Source organism: Dendrobates tinctorius, unplaced genomic scaffold, assembly GCF_039654945.1.
Source record: "Dendrobates tinctorius isolate UK_male_01 unplaced genomic scaffold, ASM3965494v1 ptg000019l, whole genome shotgun sequence".
In the NCBI taxonomy this organism is placed as follows: Eukaryota; Metazoa; Chordata; class Amphibia; order Anura; family Dendrobatidae; genus Dendrobates; species Dendrobates tinctorius.
In genome coordinates, this window is record NW_027361687.1 from 192,995 (window position 1) to 207,141 (window position 14,147).

The following is a 14,147-nucleotide window of genomic DNA, read 5'->3' on the forward strand; positions in this document are numbered from 1 at the left end:
CATCAGATTTTAGACCATGTGTCAGATTTTCAGCATACGTGTTTTCCAAAGAAAGTATTGAATCTGAACCTTGTTTTTGAGCTGTTCAGAATCAATTTTCTGTAATTTGTGACACAAGAGTTCATGGTTTCAGTGTTTTGCAGGATTGTTGCAATGCTTATGTGACCAACATGCATAGTTTACCAGTTGACCATGTTTTTTTGGCTTGGCTTTTGGCATTTGGGACGGCGATGACATGTTTGTGGAAAACCTGCCGAGCAGTTTGAAGGCCATGGGTTCATCCTATGTCTTCCAGTACCACTCATATTTTCATTTACATGCGTTGTATGTGGAACATCACCGACACTCTTCTAAATTTATTGCCTTTTACTGTCTTTTTGGACATTTGTTTGGCTAATGAATGAGTTGTGGCCAAAACTACTTTACAGTGACAACTGTATGTACATGGGTAGAGGGAAGACTACTTGTGATTATGAAGTGAGTGTAATGTTGATTTACTGAGTCTTGTTTGTACTAGTTTTGATGTTATAGATTGGCCAAATAAAGTGATCACCACAGACTTTGCTGAGAATATGTCTTAAGGACTGTCCACATGGTAATAAACTTTTTTTCTTTCCTCTCTTACTGGTTTGTTGCATCACTGCACTTTGAATTTCTACTTGGCACTTCCACCATCCCAGTGATTGACCAAGAAATGTAAGGACACCTATGGGTACACCTGATGACCAAGGTCATCCTTCATCCAACGGTGCAGGAGTGGTTGTTTATTGCTCAGGTCTTCCTGGATATTGCACAGTTTCCGAACTATGTTGGGACACTGGACAAAAAGCATTTTCAGCTTAAAGTCATCTAATTTAGGTTCCCATTTTTTAAAGTACAATAAATATTTTTCATTGATGCTGTTGGTCGTAGCTGATATCAATTAATGGCTTGTACTGGAGGTTGTTGGGACTTATGAAAGTGCGACACATGTTGGCATCTTCCACCCTTGTAGGGTTGGTCAGTTAGTGTTTGTTGCAGATGAAGAATTTAGACTGTTCATGAATGTAATGCGTCCCTTTCCTCGGCATGGGTTGAATATTCATAGGCACGTTTTCAACTATTGGTTTATATGAGCCGGCCTGTGGGCGAAGTGTGACTTTGGGATTTTGATTTCCAAGTGGAGAAACTTCCTTAGAAGCAATTAAATCAATCCTGATAATATCAGCGAGGTGATCCTGCTAAATTATAGTACAATCTATCATTCCACAGCAAGAGCTGGAACCTATGGCCTGTGCATCAGGGACTTATATGCATAATTCTTATGGTCACTTGAGGGATCATTCCTTAGTAAAATGAGCTTGATTCGTGGAAATCGTAAATTTTTTTTGTTTTCTTTTGTTTGGTATGATTTTCCGTGCTTCATGCAGTTTATGCACAGTTATTTTTATTTAGAGTTAGGAAAATCACAAGACAAGGACGACCCTTTACATATGTTGAAAACTTATGGTGCTTGTGCGAAATCAACAAATGTTTAATGCTTTGTCGATTGTCTCAAAATTGCCTAAATTAAAAATTGTTTTGGTTCTTTCCGTCGTTTGTTTTGTGTTGTGGCAAATGTTTACCCACTTTCGGGTTCCAACTAGGGATGAACAGATTGATCCGCAGAATGTTGATGTCAGGTAGTGACTAGGCACTGTGGGTGCCTACTCAATTCCTCGAACTAGGGGGCACCCTAGTCTATCCCTGTTCCCCAGAATGCTCATGTAGGTGGAGATGCCGGGGTCACGTGCCTTGCTCTGCTCCTATATTTACCCTTATCTGTTGCCTCCCTCACCCAGGGAGGTGTGAGACCGAAGTATATCCAGACAAACAAGGGAAGATGGACAGTGATAAATGAAAACTATAATCAATCATACAAAATTCACTCCCCAAAAGCAGAGTGGAACACTGGGGAGGTAAAGGAAGGTGAAACCAAATGGGAGAGGATGATGAAGATACAATCTCCTGAACAATTCTCCAAATGCCTACTCCAAACAGAATTTCACCTCCAACTCATACCCAGGCAGTGATAACTATCACTGGCAATTTCCAAGTGCCAATGGTGAGCATATAAATAGCAGAGGGGAGTGGCCAACACTGAACAGCTGAGGCAATCCAATTTGGAGATCTCCAGGAGATCAACTGAACTGACTAACCCTTGCACTGCCAGCAAGGAAAAAAACTGTACTGTTAAATAAGATGATGAAGCAGTTCTAATCAGTGCAGGAATTTGTGAAACCAGACACCGCAATCTTCTGTCGCGGTATCCCTGTGACAATTGAGTTCTAGTAGAATTCTCTGATTTTTCGTGGAACCGCGAATGACAAATTCTTTGAGATTAGATTTGCGAAAATCATCCAAAGAAAAATAAACTGTGATGTCATTTTTATGAAGCACAAATAGTTTGAAAATGGTACAAACTACTATAAAAACATAATATTTACTTCACTGCTCACCTCTCTGACTGCCCGCTATCTGGTCTTTCCTGAAGCCCCAGACTATAATGAAATATAGGCAGATAAGGGACATGTCAGCTCAAAGATGAGGTTCTGAGGACTGGACAGTGTGCAGTGAACCGGGGTAGGCAGAGAGGCGAGTGATTAGGTTTTTTTTTTAATGATTTTTACATCTCCAGTTTATTATGCTGTGGGGGCTGGAGAGTCCTGAGAGCATAATAAGGATCTTTGGATTAGCGGTGTGTTAATTTTTTGAAAATCAAATTTGAAGAGGAAAATAGGTTAAGTTGGCAAAATTAAAATGTTAAGTCTGCTCACCACTAGTTACAACAGTATAAGCCATATAATTTCAAGGCACAATAATTGCATAGATACAATGTCACAAGTATTGTGCCTCATATTAGTGTGTAAGACTTTGGTCTGCTTGTTTCAGACAAACCGGGATAAGATTACAACACTACATGACCTGGTACTACGTCAATCAAGAGGAGAATTCTTTTCTTTGGGTAGCTGAAACTTACCGGAAAGTAATGCTGAGATACCAATTTATTATTTATGATTATTTTATGGAAAAATAAATTGGTTTAAAAATTTTTTTCATCGCTGCTGTTTAGTTATGGCACATATCATGGACTGATATCTTTCTTGATAGGATAGCCATAAAAATATGACAAATGACATTTGTGTTAGCAAGCTATGCAGTTGTACAAGTAATATTTCAATGAGTTATTTCATTCCATTTATATTTTTGATCCAAGTAAATGCATTCATTTAAGAGATAGATTTATTTTTCGAAAACTGTAGTGAAAGGTTTTAGCAAAAAAACAAACAAAAAAACTATCAATATGATATTCAACGTAAATGATGACAACAATATACACACGTGTATGGTTAATAAAATACACTATATACAAAGAAGCTCATTCTGTCATTAAACTGTCTCTCTATAAATAGTGATTTTGCTGTATATTTCTGTGCTACTCATAAATATATAATTGTGAAACCTTGCGCATCTCATTATATAGAAAATCCCATTGACATTTTGCCTTGAAGGGAAATCAGTCAGCAGGTTTTTACTATGTAATCTATACATGTAGCAGTGGTCAGAATGCTGAGCTGTGGATAACCCCGCCCACACCCGATTGGCAGCTTGCTGACAATTTACACAGGAAGATGCCAATCAGTGGTGGGGGCGGGGTCACACAGATTAGCTGGACTTGTTTGCACACGACACCTAGTCCGGCAGTGATAATCTTCTGTTAATAAAACACTGATTGTATTGAAATGACAGCACACAGTCTAGAAAGTGACACATTCCTGGACTCAGGCTCTCTGCCCCAACACTATGCTGCTCTCAGATTAAAACAGCAACATCTTGCTGAAAGATTCCCCTTTAATGTGTATACATATAAATTCTTCAGTTCATCAAATAGTTAATTCTGAGTGCTGACTTTTGAATTTAAGGTTTGGAACTTCTCTCTTAAGTTTCTGACTCTATTTTGCAGTGCAATGTCATTAGTGGTTAAGACTTTCGGTTTTGATTGTTCTGGTGTAACGTCTGGTGTACCATCCGAGTTGAGGAGACTTTCCCTTATTTTATATTCCTCGGTATCCTGATAAGCTTTGCATCGTTCTATCACGGCTTTTATTGAAATCTTCTCTCTGCTAGTTGGGGATCTGATGTGTACATAGGTGTCATCTACATCGCAGACAGAGGCATCAGGGATCTTTTCCACAATTATTATTTTTTTGTTGTTGTTTTCTAGAGGAGCTTCCGCGCTAATGTAGTAGCAGTCATTTATCACTTGCCCATGGTCCCCATTGTGCAGGGCTTCAGGACTTACAGTCCTACTTGGATTTTGAACGTCTACTTTATCACAAAGATTTATTTCCTCCGATACACTTTTCATACTCACTGAATGTTTTATCTTCTTTTTGTATGAAGGGTTGATGTAATTTATGTTACATACTTCTGGCAGATTTCCCACATGGTCATCCATCAATTTATCAGGTACCGATAGGCTTCTGTTAACTGGAAGGTTTTTGACGAGCCCAGCTGTACTTGTGTACCTCGATCTCAGTTCTCGGACATCCGGCCAATGGAATATTTCTGTTGTGACCGGACTCAGGGGGCTTTTGCAGTCTGATTTTAATGGGGAATGTGTGTTGGAGCCATCAGGAGAATCGAATAATAATCGCCTGGGAGACTTCTCACTGTGTAAAGGAGAAGGCGTTGAAATTGTTGGGCTGCGTTCTTGTGAAACCATAGGATCGTCCATAGGAAAAGAAAGTACAGTCTTCAGTTTACCTAAAGCAAACAAAAAATAATTTTACAAACATTTCTAATCACTGCTGACATTATCTGATAATTTAATAAAGCAATATCTCCATATAAAATTATAGAAATGGCTGAGTGTAGAGATGGGCGATCGATTCGTGGGTCTCCAGCCCATCAGCCAGGTCAGTAGTATCTGGCCGCTGGATGGAAGAAGGGTGGCCAACTTGACTTTTTATTTTTTCTTGGCAGCTAATCAAAAAATAATGGGCAGACAATATTTTTGGAAAACCAAAATAAATAAGTGATCCATGTCTACAGCCCATAATTCTGATATTAAGACATCAGCTGCAGTCACTGTGAACTGTAAAATGAGAATTTCAAGAATAATCTGTATCATTTTCTTCAGGCTTCAAAAAATCACGGACACCTCAATTTTTTTTTTACGGACAGGGAGAAAATTGCCATATTTAACGGACTGTTATGGAATCTCTGGATGTCTGACAACCCAGGACAGGAGGCTCGCAAATCTCTTACCTTCTGTGACCCAGAGCAGCTTCTGATTAGCCAAACTGGCACGACATCATCACTGCAGCATGATGTTGATTGGTTTGGCTGGCTTATCACTGCACAGATGACATTGCGCTGGGGATCCCCAAGGTAAAAGACTCGCGAGTCTCTTGTCCAGAGAATACTGACCTAGCTGATGGAACGGAGTCCCTCAAATCAATCCACCCATCTCTAGCTAAATATTACCATGATTAAAAGATATTCTGAGGAGCAGTTTACAAATTTTAGAACTTTGTTTCAAGCACCTTCTTGCTGGGAACCTAACCTAATATGAATCCGCTCATTGTCTGAAAGCCTATATTTATCAGCCCAAGAGAGGAATCACATTAGGTTAAGTTCCCAGCAAAGAGGATCGCCTTGTCAAGGCCGCTGGGCACACATGAATTGGCCAATTTATGTGCTAAGAATCTTCATTTTTCCTATTTTCTAGAGCAGTAATGCAATTCCAAATTCATATATTTCTTGTCTGCATGCTATAACGTTACAGAGTGCAACTTTATTAGTTAGTTCTCCTTAGAATGGGTCATCAATGTCTTATTGGTAGCGATGCCAAAACAGACATTCTCGCCAATCAACTTTTCCCGATACCAGCTGAAACTGCTCAGTTGCGGCGCTCCGCAGCACAGCTCTGTTAACTGTTTAGTGACGGCACCTGGGTACTGTACATCCACCACCTAGTCTAGTCAGTAGGGGGCTGATGTCCAGTACCCGGCCAAGGCCTACATTCCGTTGACGGAGCCGTGCGGTGCAGCTCCACAACTCAGTACATCTAGCCGACAGCATTGGGAGTCACACCACCACCTATCAAACATTGATGGGCTAAAGTCCCGGACAACCCCTTGCTTATAGTTGATAAAAAGGCATTTCTGTGACTAAATGAATCTTTTGAAAATACTATAATATGCTTACATTTTCCTTCATTTTTTTCCTCTTTTACAGTAGGCAGACTGCCCCTTCTCATATCTTCCTCTATTTCCCAAAGACGCCTGTAAGCAACGGGTTTATTGCATTTAATCCGCTGGCTGTATTGCCTAGCAAGTTGATAGACTCTGTTCTTCACATTGTCTGACAGATTTACGTCGATATAGTTGGCAAGCTCCAGAAATGTGGGACTTTCCTTAGTAGGAGTCTTGTAGTCCTGATCACTAAAACTCTCATTGCTGCCCTGATTTCTCATCTGTTCAGGAGATGAATTGTTTGGTGTATGATTTTGGTATTCTTCTCGAATTGTACCCAAATCACTCTCCTCAATTATTATGAGCGGTTCATCAGACTGCACTGGATTTTCCACAAATCTTGATGGATAGATATTAGAGCTGTCATTTGCATTTTTACTTTTTTCAATTTGATCAAACACCTTAACCATTTCTGATGAACACTTGAAGACTTCGTCAGAAACCGGAAGTTGCTTCTCCAAAACATCACTCTTAGAAGATATACTGGGGAGCTGCATGGGTGTAATTGAGTAGGCTGGACACACTTTTTCTTCAAGAGTAGAAGCACCTACATATGTAGGGTGCTGGCTGTTCTCACCAATAGGACTACTGGAAGGTACTTCAGCTCTCGGTCTTTGATTATTACTTCCCGGGAGACTGTTCATCTTAAATATAGAGTTTTTAACGACTCCAGCCGGAATGTATGTTAAGCTTTCTCTGCGTTTGATGCTGAAAGCTGCATCCTGATGTTCTGCCTTGTCATAATATGTTTTTATCTTGTCGATAAGTTGTCTGTCTTGGTAGGAGAGAACCGACTCCCTTAGTTTACCAATTGGTCTTTGTTTTTCTTCAAAAACATTTTCCAAAGAATTAACTTTACTGATTGAAGACTCTACGCAAGACTTTTCACCATTCGGCAAAACATCTTGATGAGACTTTAGAAAATCAGAGGATCCATTCTGACACATACTTTTGTCTGAGCCATCTAAATTTATCAAACTGCTGCTCCTGCTCAAATGCCTTGGAGTGATGTACCCAATGACTTTTCCATCCTCTAAAGCCAAACTGCTCCTCCTAGAGAGATTATTAACAAATCTCTCAGCAATCACACTGGCTTGATCCAACACAGATGAAGGAAGGATGCTAGATGATTCATGGATGTTCGCTTCCTCTTCATCCTCTTCACTGCTAAAAGCCTTTATGTCTTCTGCATTATCGACAATCCCATTTTCCAGAGGCTTGCAGACATCAGAATAACTTTCTGTTTCTTCTTCAAATGGCTGGTTGTCAGTAGTTGCTAAAATAGTTTCCAGCGCAACTCCAGATGTAGTGATCATGCCTGCATCGTAAATGTCCTTTGGTTCAGAATTATTTTTTTCCATTTCATCCAACATCTGAAAAGAAACAAAAAATATGTCTAATTCTGAAACTTCATTTTACATTATGATGTTTGAACATATAACATAGCTTTACATTCTGCAATTATATCCACATGATTTCAGATAAAAATTAATGCTCAAATGAGCACTATTCATTTAAGAATAGGGGGTGAGCTGGTGCCATAAGCTGTGTGCTCTGATGGCACTTGTTTGAGAATGGATACTGTGAGAAAAAAAGTATTTACGGTACCTTTTAGTTACTCAGTCACTGAAAACTAATGGAAAACCTAAAATAAACACTATTTACCAGCAGATCTAGAGATAAGCTGCACCTGGCGATTACAGCACAGGCGTGACAATAGGGTGAAAAGAGACCTCCTTCCCTCTCCCAACCTTTTAGATGCAGCAGTCACCATTGATCACAGCATCTAAAGGGTTAAACAGCCTAGACCGATGCTAATAGAGACCCGGGCTGTTGCTTCAAGAGCTTGGAGGTCAGTTAAGAAGATCTCCTTTGGGGATCATGTCAAGGGCAGCTCCTGTGCATGGACGATCACAAAAAGATACTGGTACATCCATTTTCTCGAACTCCTTCCCAAATATAACATACAACGTGAAGGGTTAAATCTTGGATTTGACATAGCAATTTTATCTTTTATTGTTTTAGGATTCCTAAAATAATTTCTGGAATGGGTCATTTAACATTATGTTCCAGGTTTTTTTTACGGATAATTTGCATTTGAGCATGGGTTGCAAAAAAAAAGGGGGGAAAATAAAGACATTTTAAGTTTCATATTTGTTGCTAGATCTAACAACAAATGTGTGACGCCCAAAATGTTTTTATTTTCCCCACTTTTGTTTTTACTAAATTATTTCCTTTCTTCTGTTGACAACCATCCTTACTTCTAAATTACACTCTACCTTTCACTCCTATTATGGTTACTCAATACTTCCTATACATCAGTCTTTTGGTTATGACTTTTGTTTGATCATTAATATCCTCCTCCTTTGAACAATTCCTATGTATCCTCTCAATCTGTTCAATTGGGAGGTAAATCTATTTTAAATGGCCACTGTTAAAATCTGAAAGACTATTTGCATCAATAGTCTTCAAAAATAATTTACCGTAATTTAGTTTAAATTTTCCCATATTCTACAAAAATATGAAAATCCAGGAAGGAAATCTCTTCTCTACTTACAGTATATGTTGTTTAAACTTTAAGCCCCACTGAAAATTACTTGATTTAGAAATGCAACAAACTTCATTATCTTTTCTTCATCTTTCACTCCAAATTAATATAAGGTCATCTACACATCTTTTAGAGGAACACATAGAAATGTTCCAAATTCCTCCTCAATAAATATTTGTTCAAACCTGCCATAAATTTTTTTACAAAAACTGGTGTGCATTTTGCACCCATCGCGGTTCCTTTATCATGAAGATAAAACTTGTCATTAGATATAAAGCTAATAAAAAAATGCCCGGTCATATTAATAGTAAATTACTTCTTATAAACTGCCATTGCGGTCCTAGCATAAGTCGATTATGCTTCAATCAGTAATAATGTACGGTATTTAATTTTTCACGTACTGTTTTTGCATTATTTCCAAATAAAAATCAATGGAGCTTAAAGTTTACAGAACACAAATAGAAAAGAGATTTCTCTCCTAGATTTACAGATTTTTTGTACAAAAGGCAAACATTGAAGCTACAGTGGGGCAAAAAAGTATTTAGTCAGTCAGCAATAGTGCAAGTTCCACCACTTAAAAAGATGAGAGGCGTCTGTAATTTACATCATAGGTAGACCTCAAATATGGGAGACAAACTGAGAAAAAAAATCCAGAAAATCACATTGTCTGTTTTTTTTTCCTTTTATTTGCATATTATGGTGGAAAATAAGTATTTGGTCAGAAACAAGCAATCAAGATTTCTGGATCTCACAGACCTGTAACTTCTTCTTTAAGAGTCTCCTCTTTCCTCCACTCATTACCTGTAGTAATGGCACCTGTTTAAACTTGTTATCAGTATAAAAAGACACCTGTGCACACCCTCAAACAGTCTGACTCCAAACTCCACTATGGTGAAGACCAAAGAGCTGTCAAAGGACACCAGAAACAAAATTGTAGCCCTGCACCAGGCTGGGAAGACTGAATCTGCAATAGCCAACCAGCTTGGAGTGAAGAAATCAACTGTGGGAGCAATAATTAGAAAATGGAAGACATACAAGACCACTGATAATCTCCCTCGATCTGGTGCTCCACGCAAAATCTCACCCCGTGGGGTCAGAATGATCACAAGAACGGTGAGCATAAATCCATGAACCACGCGGGGGGACCTAGTGAATGAACTGCAGAGAGCTGGGACCAATGTAACAAGGCCTACCATAAGTAACACACTACGCCACCATGGACTCAGATCCTGCAGTGCCAGACGTGTCCCACTGCTTAAGCCTGTACATGTCCGGGCCCGTCTGAAGTTTGCTAGAGAGCATTTGGATGATCCAGAGGAGTTTTGGGAGAATGTCCTATGGTCTGATGAAACCAAACTGGAACTGTTTGGTAGAAACACAACTTGTCGTGTTTGGAGGAAAAAGAATACTGAGTTGCATCCATCAAACACCATACCTACTGTAAAGCATGGTGGTGGAAACATCATGCTTTGGGGCTGTTTCTCTGCAAAGGGGCCAGGACGACTGATCCGGGTACATGAAAGAATGAATGGGGCCATGTATCGTGAGATTTTGAGTGCAAACCTCCTTCCATCAGCAAGGGCATTGATGATGAAACGTGGCTGGGTCTTTCAACATGACAATGATCCAAAGCACACCGCCAGGGCAACGAAGGAGTGGCTTCGTAAGAAGCATTTCAAGGTCCTGGAGTGGCCTAGCCAGTCTCCAGATCTCAACCCTATAGAAAACCTTTGGAGGGAGTTGAAAGTCCGTGTTGCCAAGCGAAAAGCCAAAAACATCACTGCTCTAGAGGAGATCTGCATGGAGGAATGGGCCAACATACCAACAACAGTGTGTGGCAACCTTGTGAAGACTTACAGAAAACGTTTGAACTCTGTCATTGCCAACAAAGGATATATCACAAAGTATTGAGATGAAATTTTGTTTCTGACCAAATACTTATTTTCCACCATAATATGCAAATAAAAGGAAAAAAAAACAGACAATGTGATTTTCTGGATTTTTTTTTCTCAGTTTGTCTCCCATAGTTGAGGTCTACCTATGATGTAAATTACAGACGCCTCTCATCTTTTTAAGTGGTTGAACTTGCACTATTGCTGACTGACTAAATACTTTTTTGCCCCACTGTAAAACTTGATGCAAATAGCCTTTTTGATTTTTAATAGTGACCATTTTTTAAAAGCTGAAGGGTAACCTCCTGTGTGGACAGCTGGTGAGGATATGTAGAAGACTTTAAAGTGAATCTGTCACCTATTTTTTCGACTATCAGCTGCCGGCACTGTCATCAGGGGCTTATCTACAGCATTCTGTAATGCTGTACATAAGCCCCCGATGTAACCTGAAAGAGAAGAAAAACAAGAAAAACAAGTTACATTATACTCACCCAGGGGCGGTCCGGTTCGGAGGGTGTCGCGGTCCGGTACCTCCCATCTTCTAACGATGATGTCCTCTTCTTTGCTTCCCGTCGCGGCTCCTGTGCTGGCGCACTGCTCTGCCCTGTTGAGGGCAGAGCAGAGTCCTGCAGTGCGCAGGACATCTCTGACCTTTCCCGCCACCTGAGCACTGCAGTACTCTTCTCTGCTCTCAACAGGGCAGAGCAGTGCGCGTGCGCCGGAGCCGCGACGGGAAGCAAAGAAGATGACGTCACCGTTAGAAGATGGGAGGAGCTGGACCGGACCACGACACCCATCGGACCAAAACTGGACCCGGACCGCCCCTGGGTGAGTATAATATAACTCGTTTTTCTTCTCTTTCAGGTTACATCGGGGGCTTATCTACAGCGTTACAGAATGCTGTAGATAAGCCCTTGATGGCGGTGCCGGCAGCTGATAGTAGAAAAAAATAGGTGACAGATTTCCTTTAAATATCAGACAATAGTTATAACAAAAAGATTGCAGGATACAAACTATTCAGTAACCAAATTAGAAGGGGCAAGAGATAGGGCATTATCTGGAAGTTAGGATGATTACCCGCCTCATTCTACCACCTCACCACTGCCCGAGCTATCGCCTCATCAGCACCAGAGCAGAGCTGCTGCACCCCGACCTTCTGTCTCTTCTCCATTATCCCGTAGAATGTAAGTCGGAAAGGACAGGGTCCTCTCTCCTCTGCACCAGTCGGTCATTGTAAATTTGTTTACTGTTAACGATATCTATAACTTTGTATGTAACCCCCTTCTCATGTACAGCACCATGGAATTAATGGTGCTATAGTAAAAAATAATAATTACCCACATGATGGGGTGCGGCCTCGCTCCATACACTTGTATGGAGTGAGGCTGTGCCCGCTAGATGAGTTCTGCCCGTGGAGTATGCACATCACATACCTGACTGCTTTTCCCGGGGCAGAGAAAGGCAAATTCTCACAGTGCACAGTAAGCGGGCTGGGAGGATTTGAAAATGTGCAATCACCCAGAGTGACTGTATACTTTTCAATTTAGACGGGACAACCCCTTTTAAAAAACTAGATTATTATTTTAAATTGTTTTCTACAGAAGGAAAACAAAAAAATAAAAAACAATAAAACAGTCATATCCAAAACCGAAAGATATAAAAGAGAACAAAAGGGAGTGTGTGTGTGTGGGGGGGGGGCAAGGGTGGTGGTATTAAAATTAAAAGAAAATCTAAAGGTCTCTAAAATAAATGTGAGGGTTTCTGCTGTATTAGTACCAATTTGATGTTCACAATCTATTCCAAATATTGCACTCCAAGAAGTCAAATGGCTCTCTTTGCCTCCCGAACCCTGCTTTGTGCCCAAGTAGCAGTTCCTACCAAATGTTTGGGTCTCAGCGTACTCATGAGAAGTTGCACAAATTGTGGGGTCCACTTCTAATGTTTCCCTTGCGAAAGTGATAAAATTGATGCTAAATTAATATTTTTGTGGAAAAAAAAAAAAACTGTTCCATGGAGTGAAAATTATTTGCAGCACCTGTGAGTTCAAGATACTCATCACATCCTTAGATTAATTCTTAGAGGGGTGTAGCTTCCAACATGGCCTCATGTTTTTAGTGCAGTGTTAAACAATAGAAAATCTCCATTACATATGGGTTCGGAAGTACTTCTCCAGGAAGAGAGGAGAGCAGAAGCCTAGATCTCCTCACCCGAGTGAGTAGTAAAGAAACTACCATCGGTGGTTGTCTTATGTGGAGCTATGTCTACTCTCCATATTTTTTTCTTCAAAAAAGTTTTGTTTTATTCTCCTACATTCCCATATTTAGATAGGATCCTGATTGAAAAGACTCCTGTATTAAGTGAGGTTGGCGCTTTTTTCCAGGTAATAAAAAAAAACCGAATGTGCAAGACACGCCAATGTACTTTAAAAAGGCTAAAATAATTTCTGAAACACCCCTAAATTGGAGGAGGAAAAGGAAGAAGTGAGAGGAATGGGATAGTCAATAAAGAGAGATTTAAAAAAAAAACCAAAAAAAAAAAACAGATCACAACTAGGAAGAAAAACTGAGAAACTGCAGAAGAGCTGATAAGGAATTACGGAGCCAAGAAAAATGCAAAAATGTGGAGGAGAAGAAAAAAGTAAAGTAGAAACTGAAGAAATTATATCCAGTTATATTGTCTTTATAAATTGTGTGAAAATGGTTTAACCAAAATAGGATTAGTCAGTCACTAATGTACTGTCTGGAGCCGGTATCACATGCTGGGCAGCAGATCCTGCATGGTCAGTAGCAGAACTGAGTGTAATACATTTAGTAATTACAGGACCTTACACCATGTATACTCTGGCGACGTACCGAAAATTATTATTTCTGATGAATGGAGAGTTGGAAACAAATGGGTTGAACCTGGGCTGCCATGAAAAAGATGAGGAGAAGACAGAGATCCACATTATGCAGTTTATTAATCAATGCTGTTATGAATGGATCACCGAGGAGGAAAGCAAGACCAAGCTAAGCCACAGAAAACCAGAGAGGTTGGTAACTAAGTGGATTGCAGACCCCTGATCCTATCTACACACCTAGCAGTAGCCGTGGAGCGTGCCTACGATGATCCTAGACGCTTCAGCACAGCCGGAGAGCTAACTAAGCCTAAAGCAAGAAAGGGGAAATCTAAACTGCCCCAGAGCAGACCCCAAAGGAATATATAGCCCCCAAACATATATTGTCGGTGAGACAAGATGAAAACACAAATGCAGGTAGGAAAATAGTCTGAGCAAATGATAGGGCCCACACTGAATAGACAGGACAGGAAAGACAGACACTGTCTGCAATCACGCAAAAAACCCTGCAAAAAGTCCAACACGTCTGATACAAAAAACATTGACGTCACACAACTTCGCCCCCACTATATCAGCACTCTGGTATATTCTGA

At 40.1% G+C, this 14,147-nt stretch overlaps 1 protein-coding gene across 1 annotated transcript in view; it reads right to left on the bottom strand.

Moving 5' to 3' along the window:
- Positions 1 to 3,243: 3,243 nt before the first annotated feature.
- PLEKHG3 (pleckstrin homology and RhoGEF domain containing G3) overlaps positions 3,244 to 14,147 on the bottom strand; it is a 67,195-nt gene continuing 56,291 nt past the window's right edge. The window contains exons 19-20 of the mRNA XM_073567292.1: positions 6,232 to 7,651; positions 3,244 to 4,785 (exon numbers count right to left, since the gene is read on the bottom strand). Coding sequence (XP_073423393.1) covers positions 3,911 to 4,785; positions 6,232 to 7,651 — 2,295 coding nt within the window. The 3' untranslated portion in view covers positions 3,244 to 3,910. The remainder of the gene's footprint in view (positions 4,786 to 6,231; positions 7,652 to 14,147) is intronic.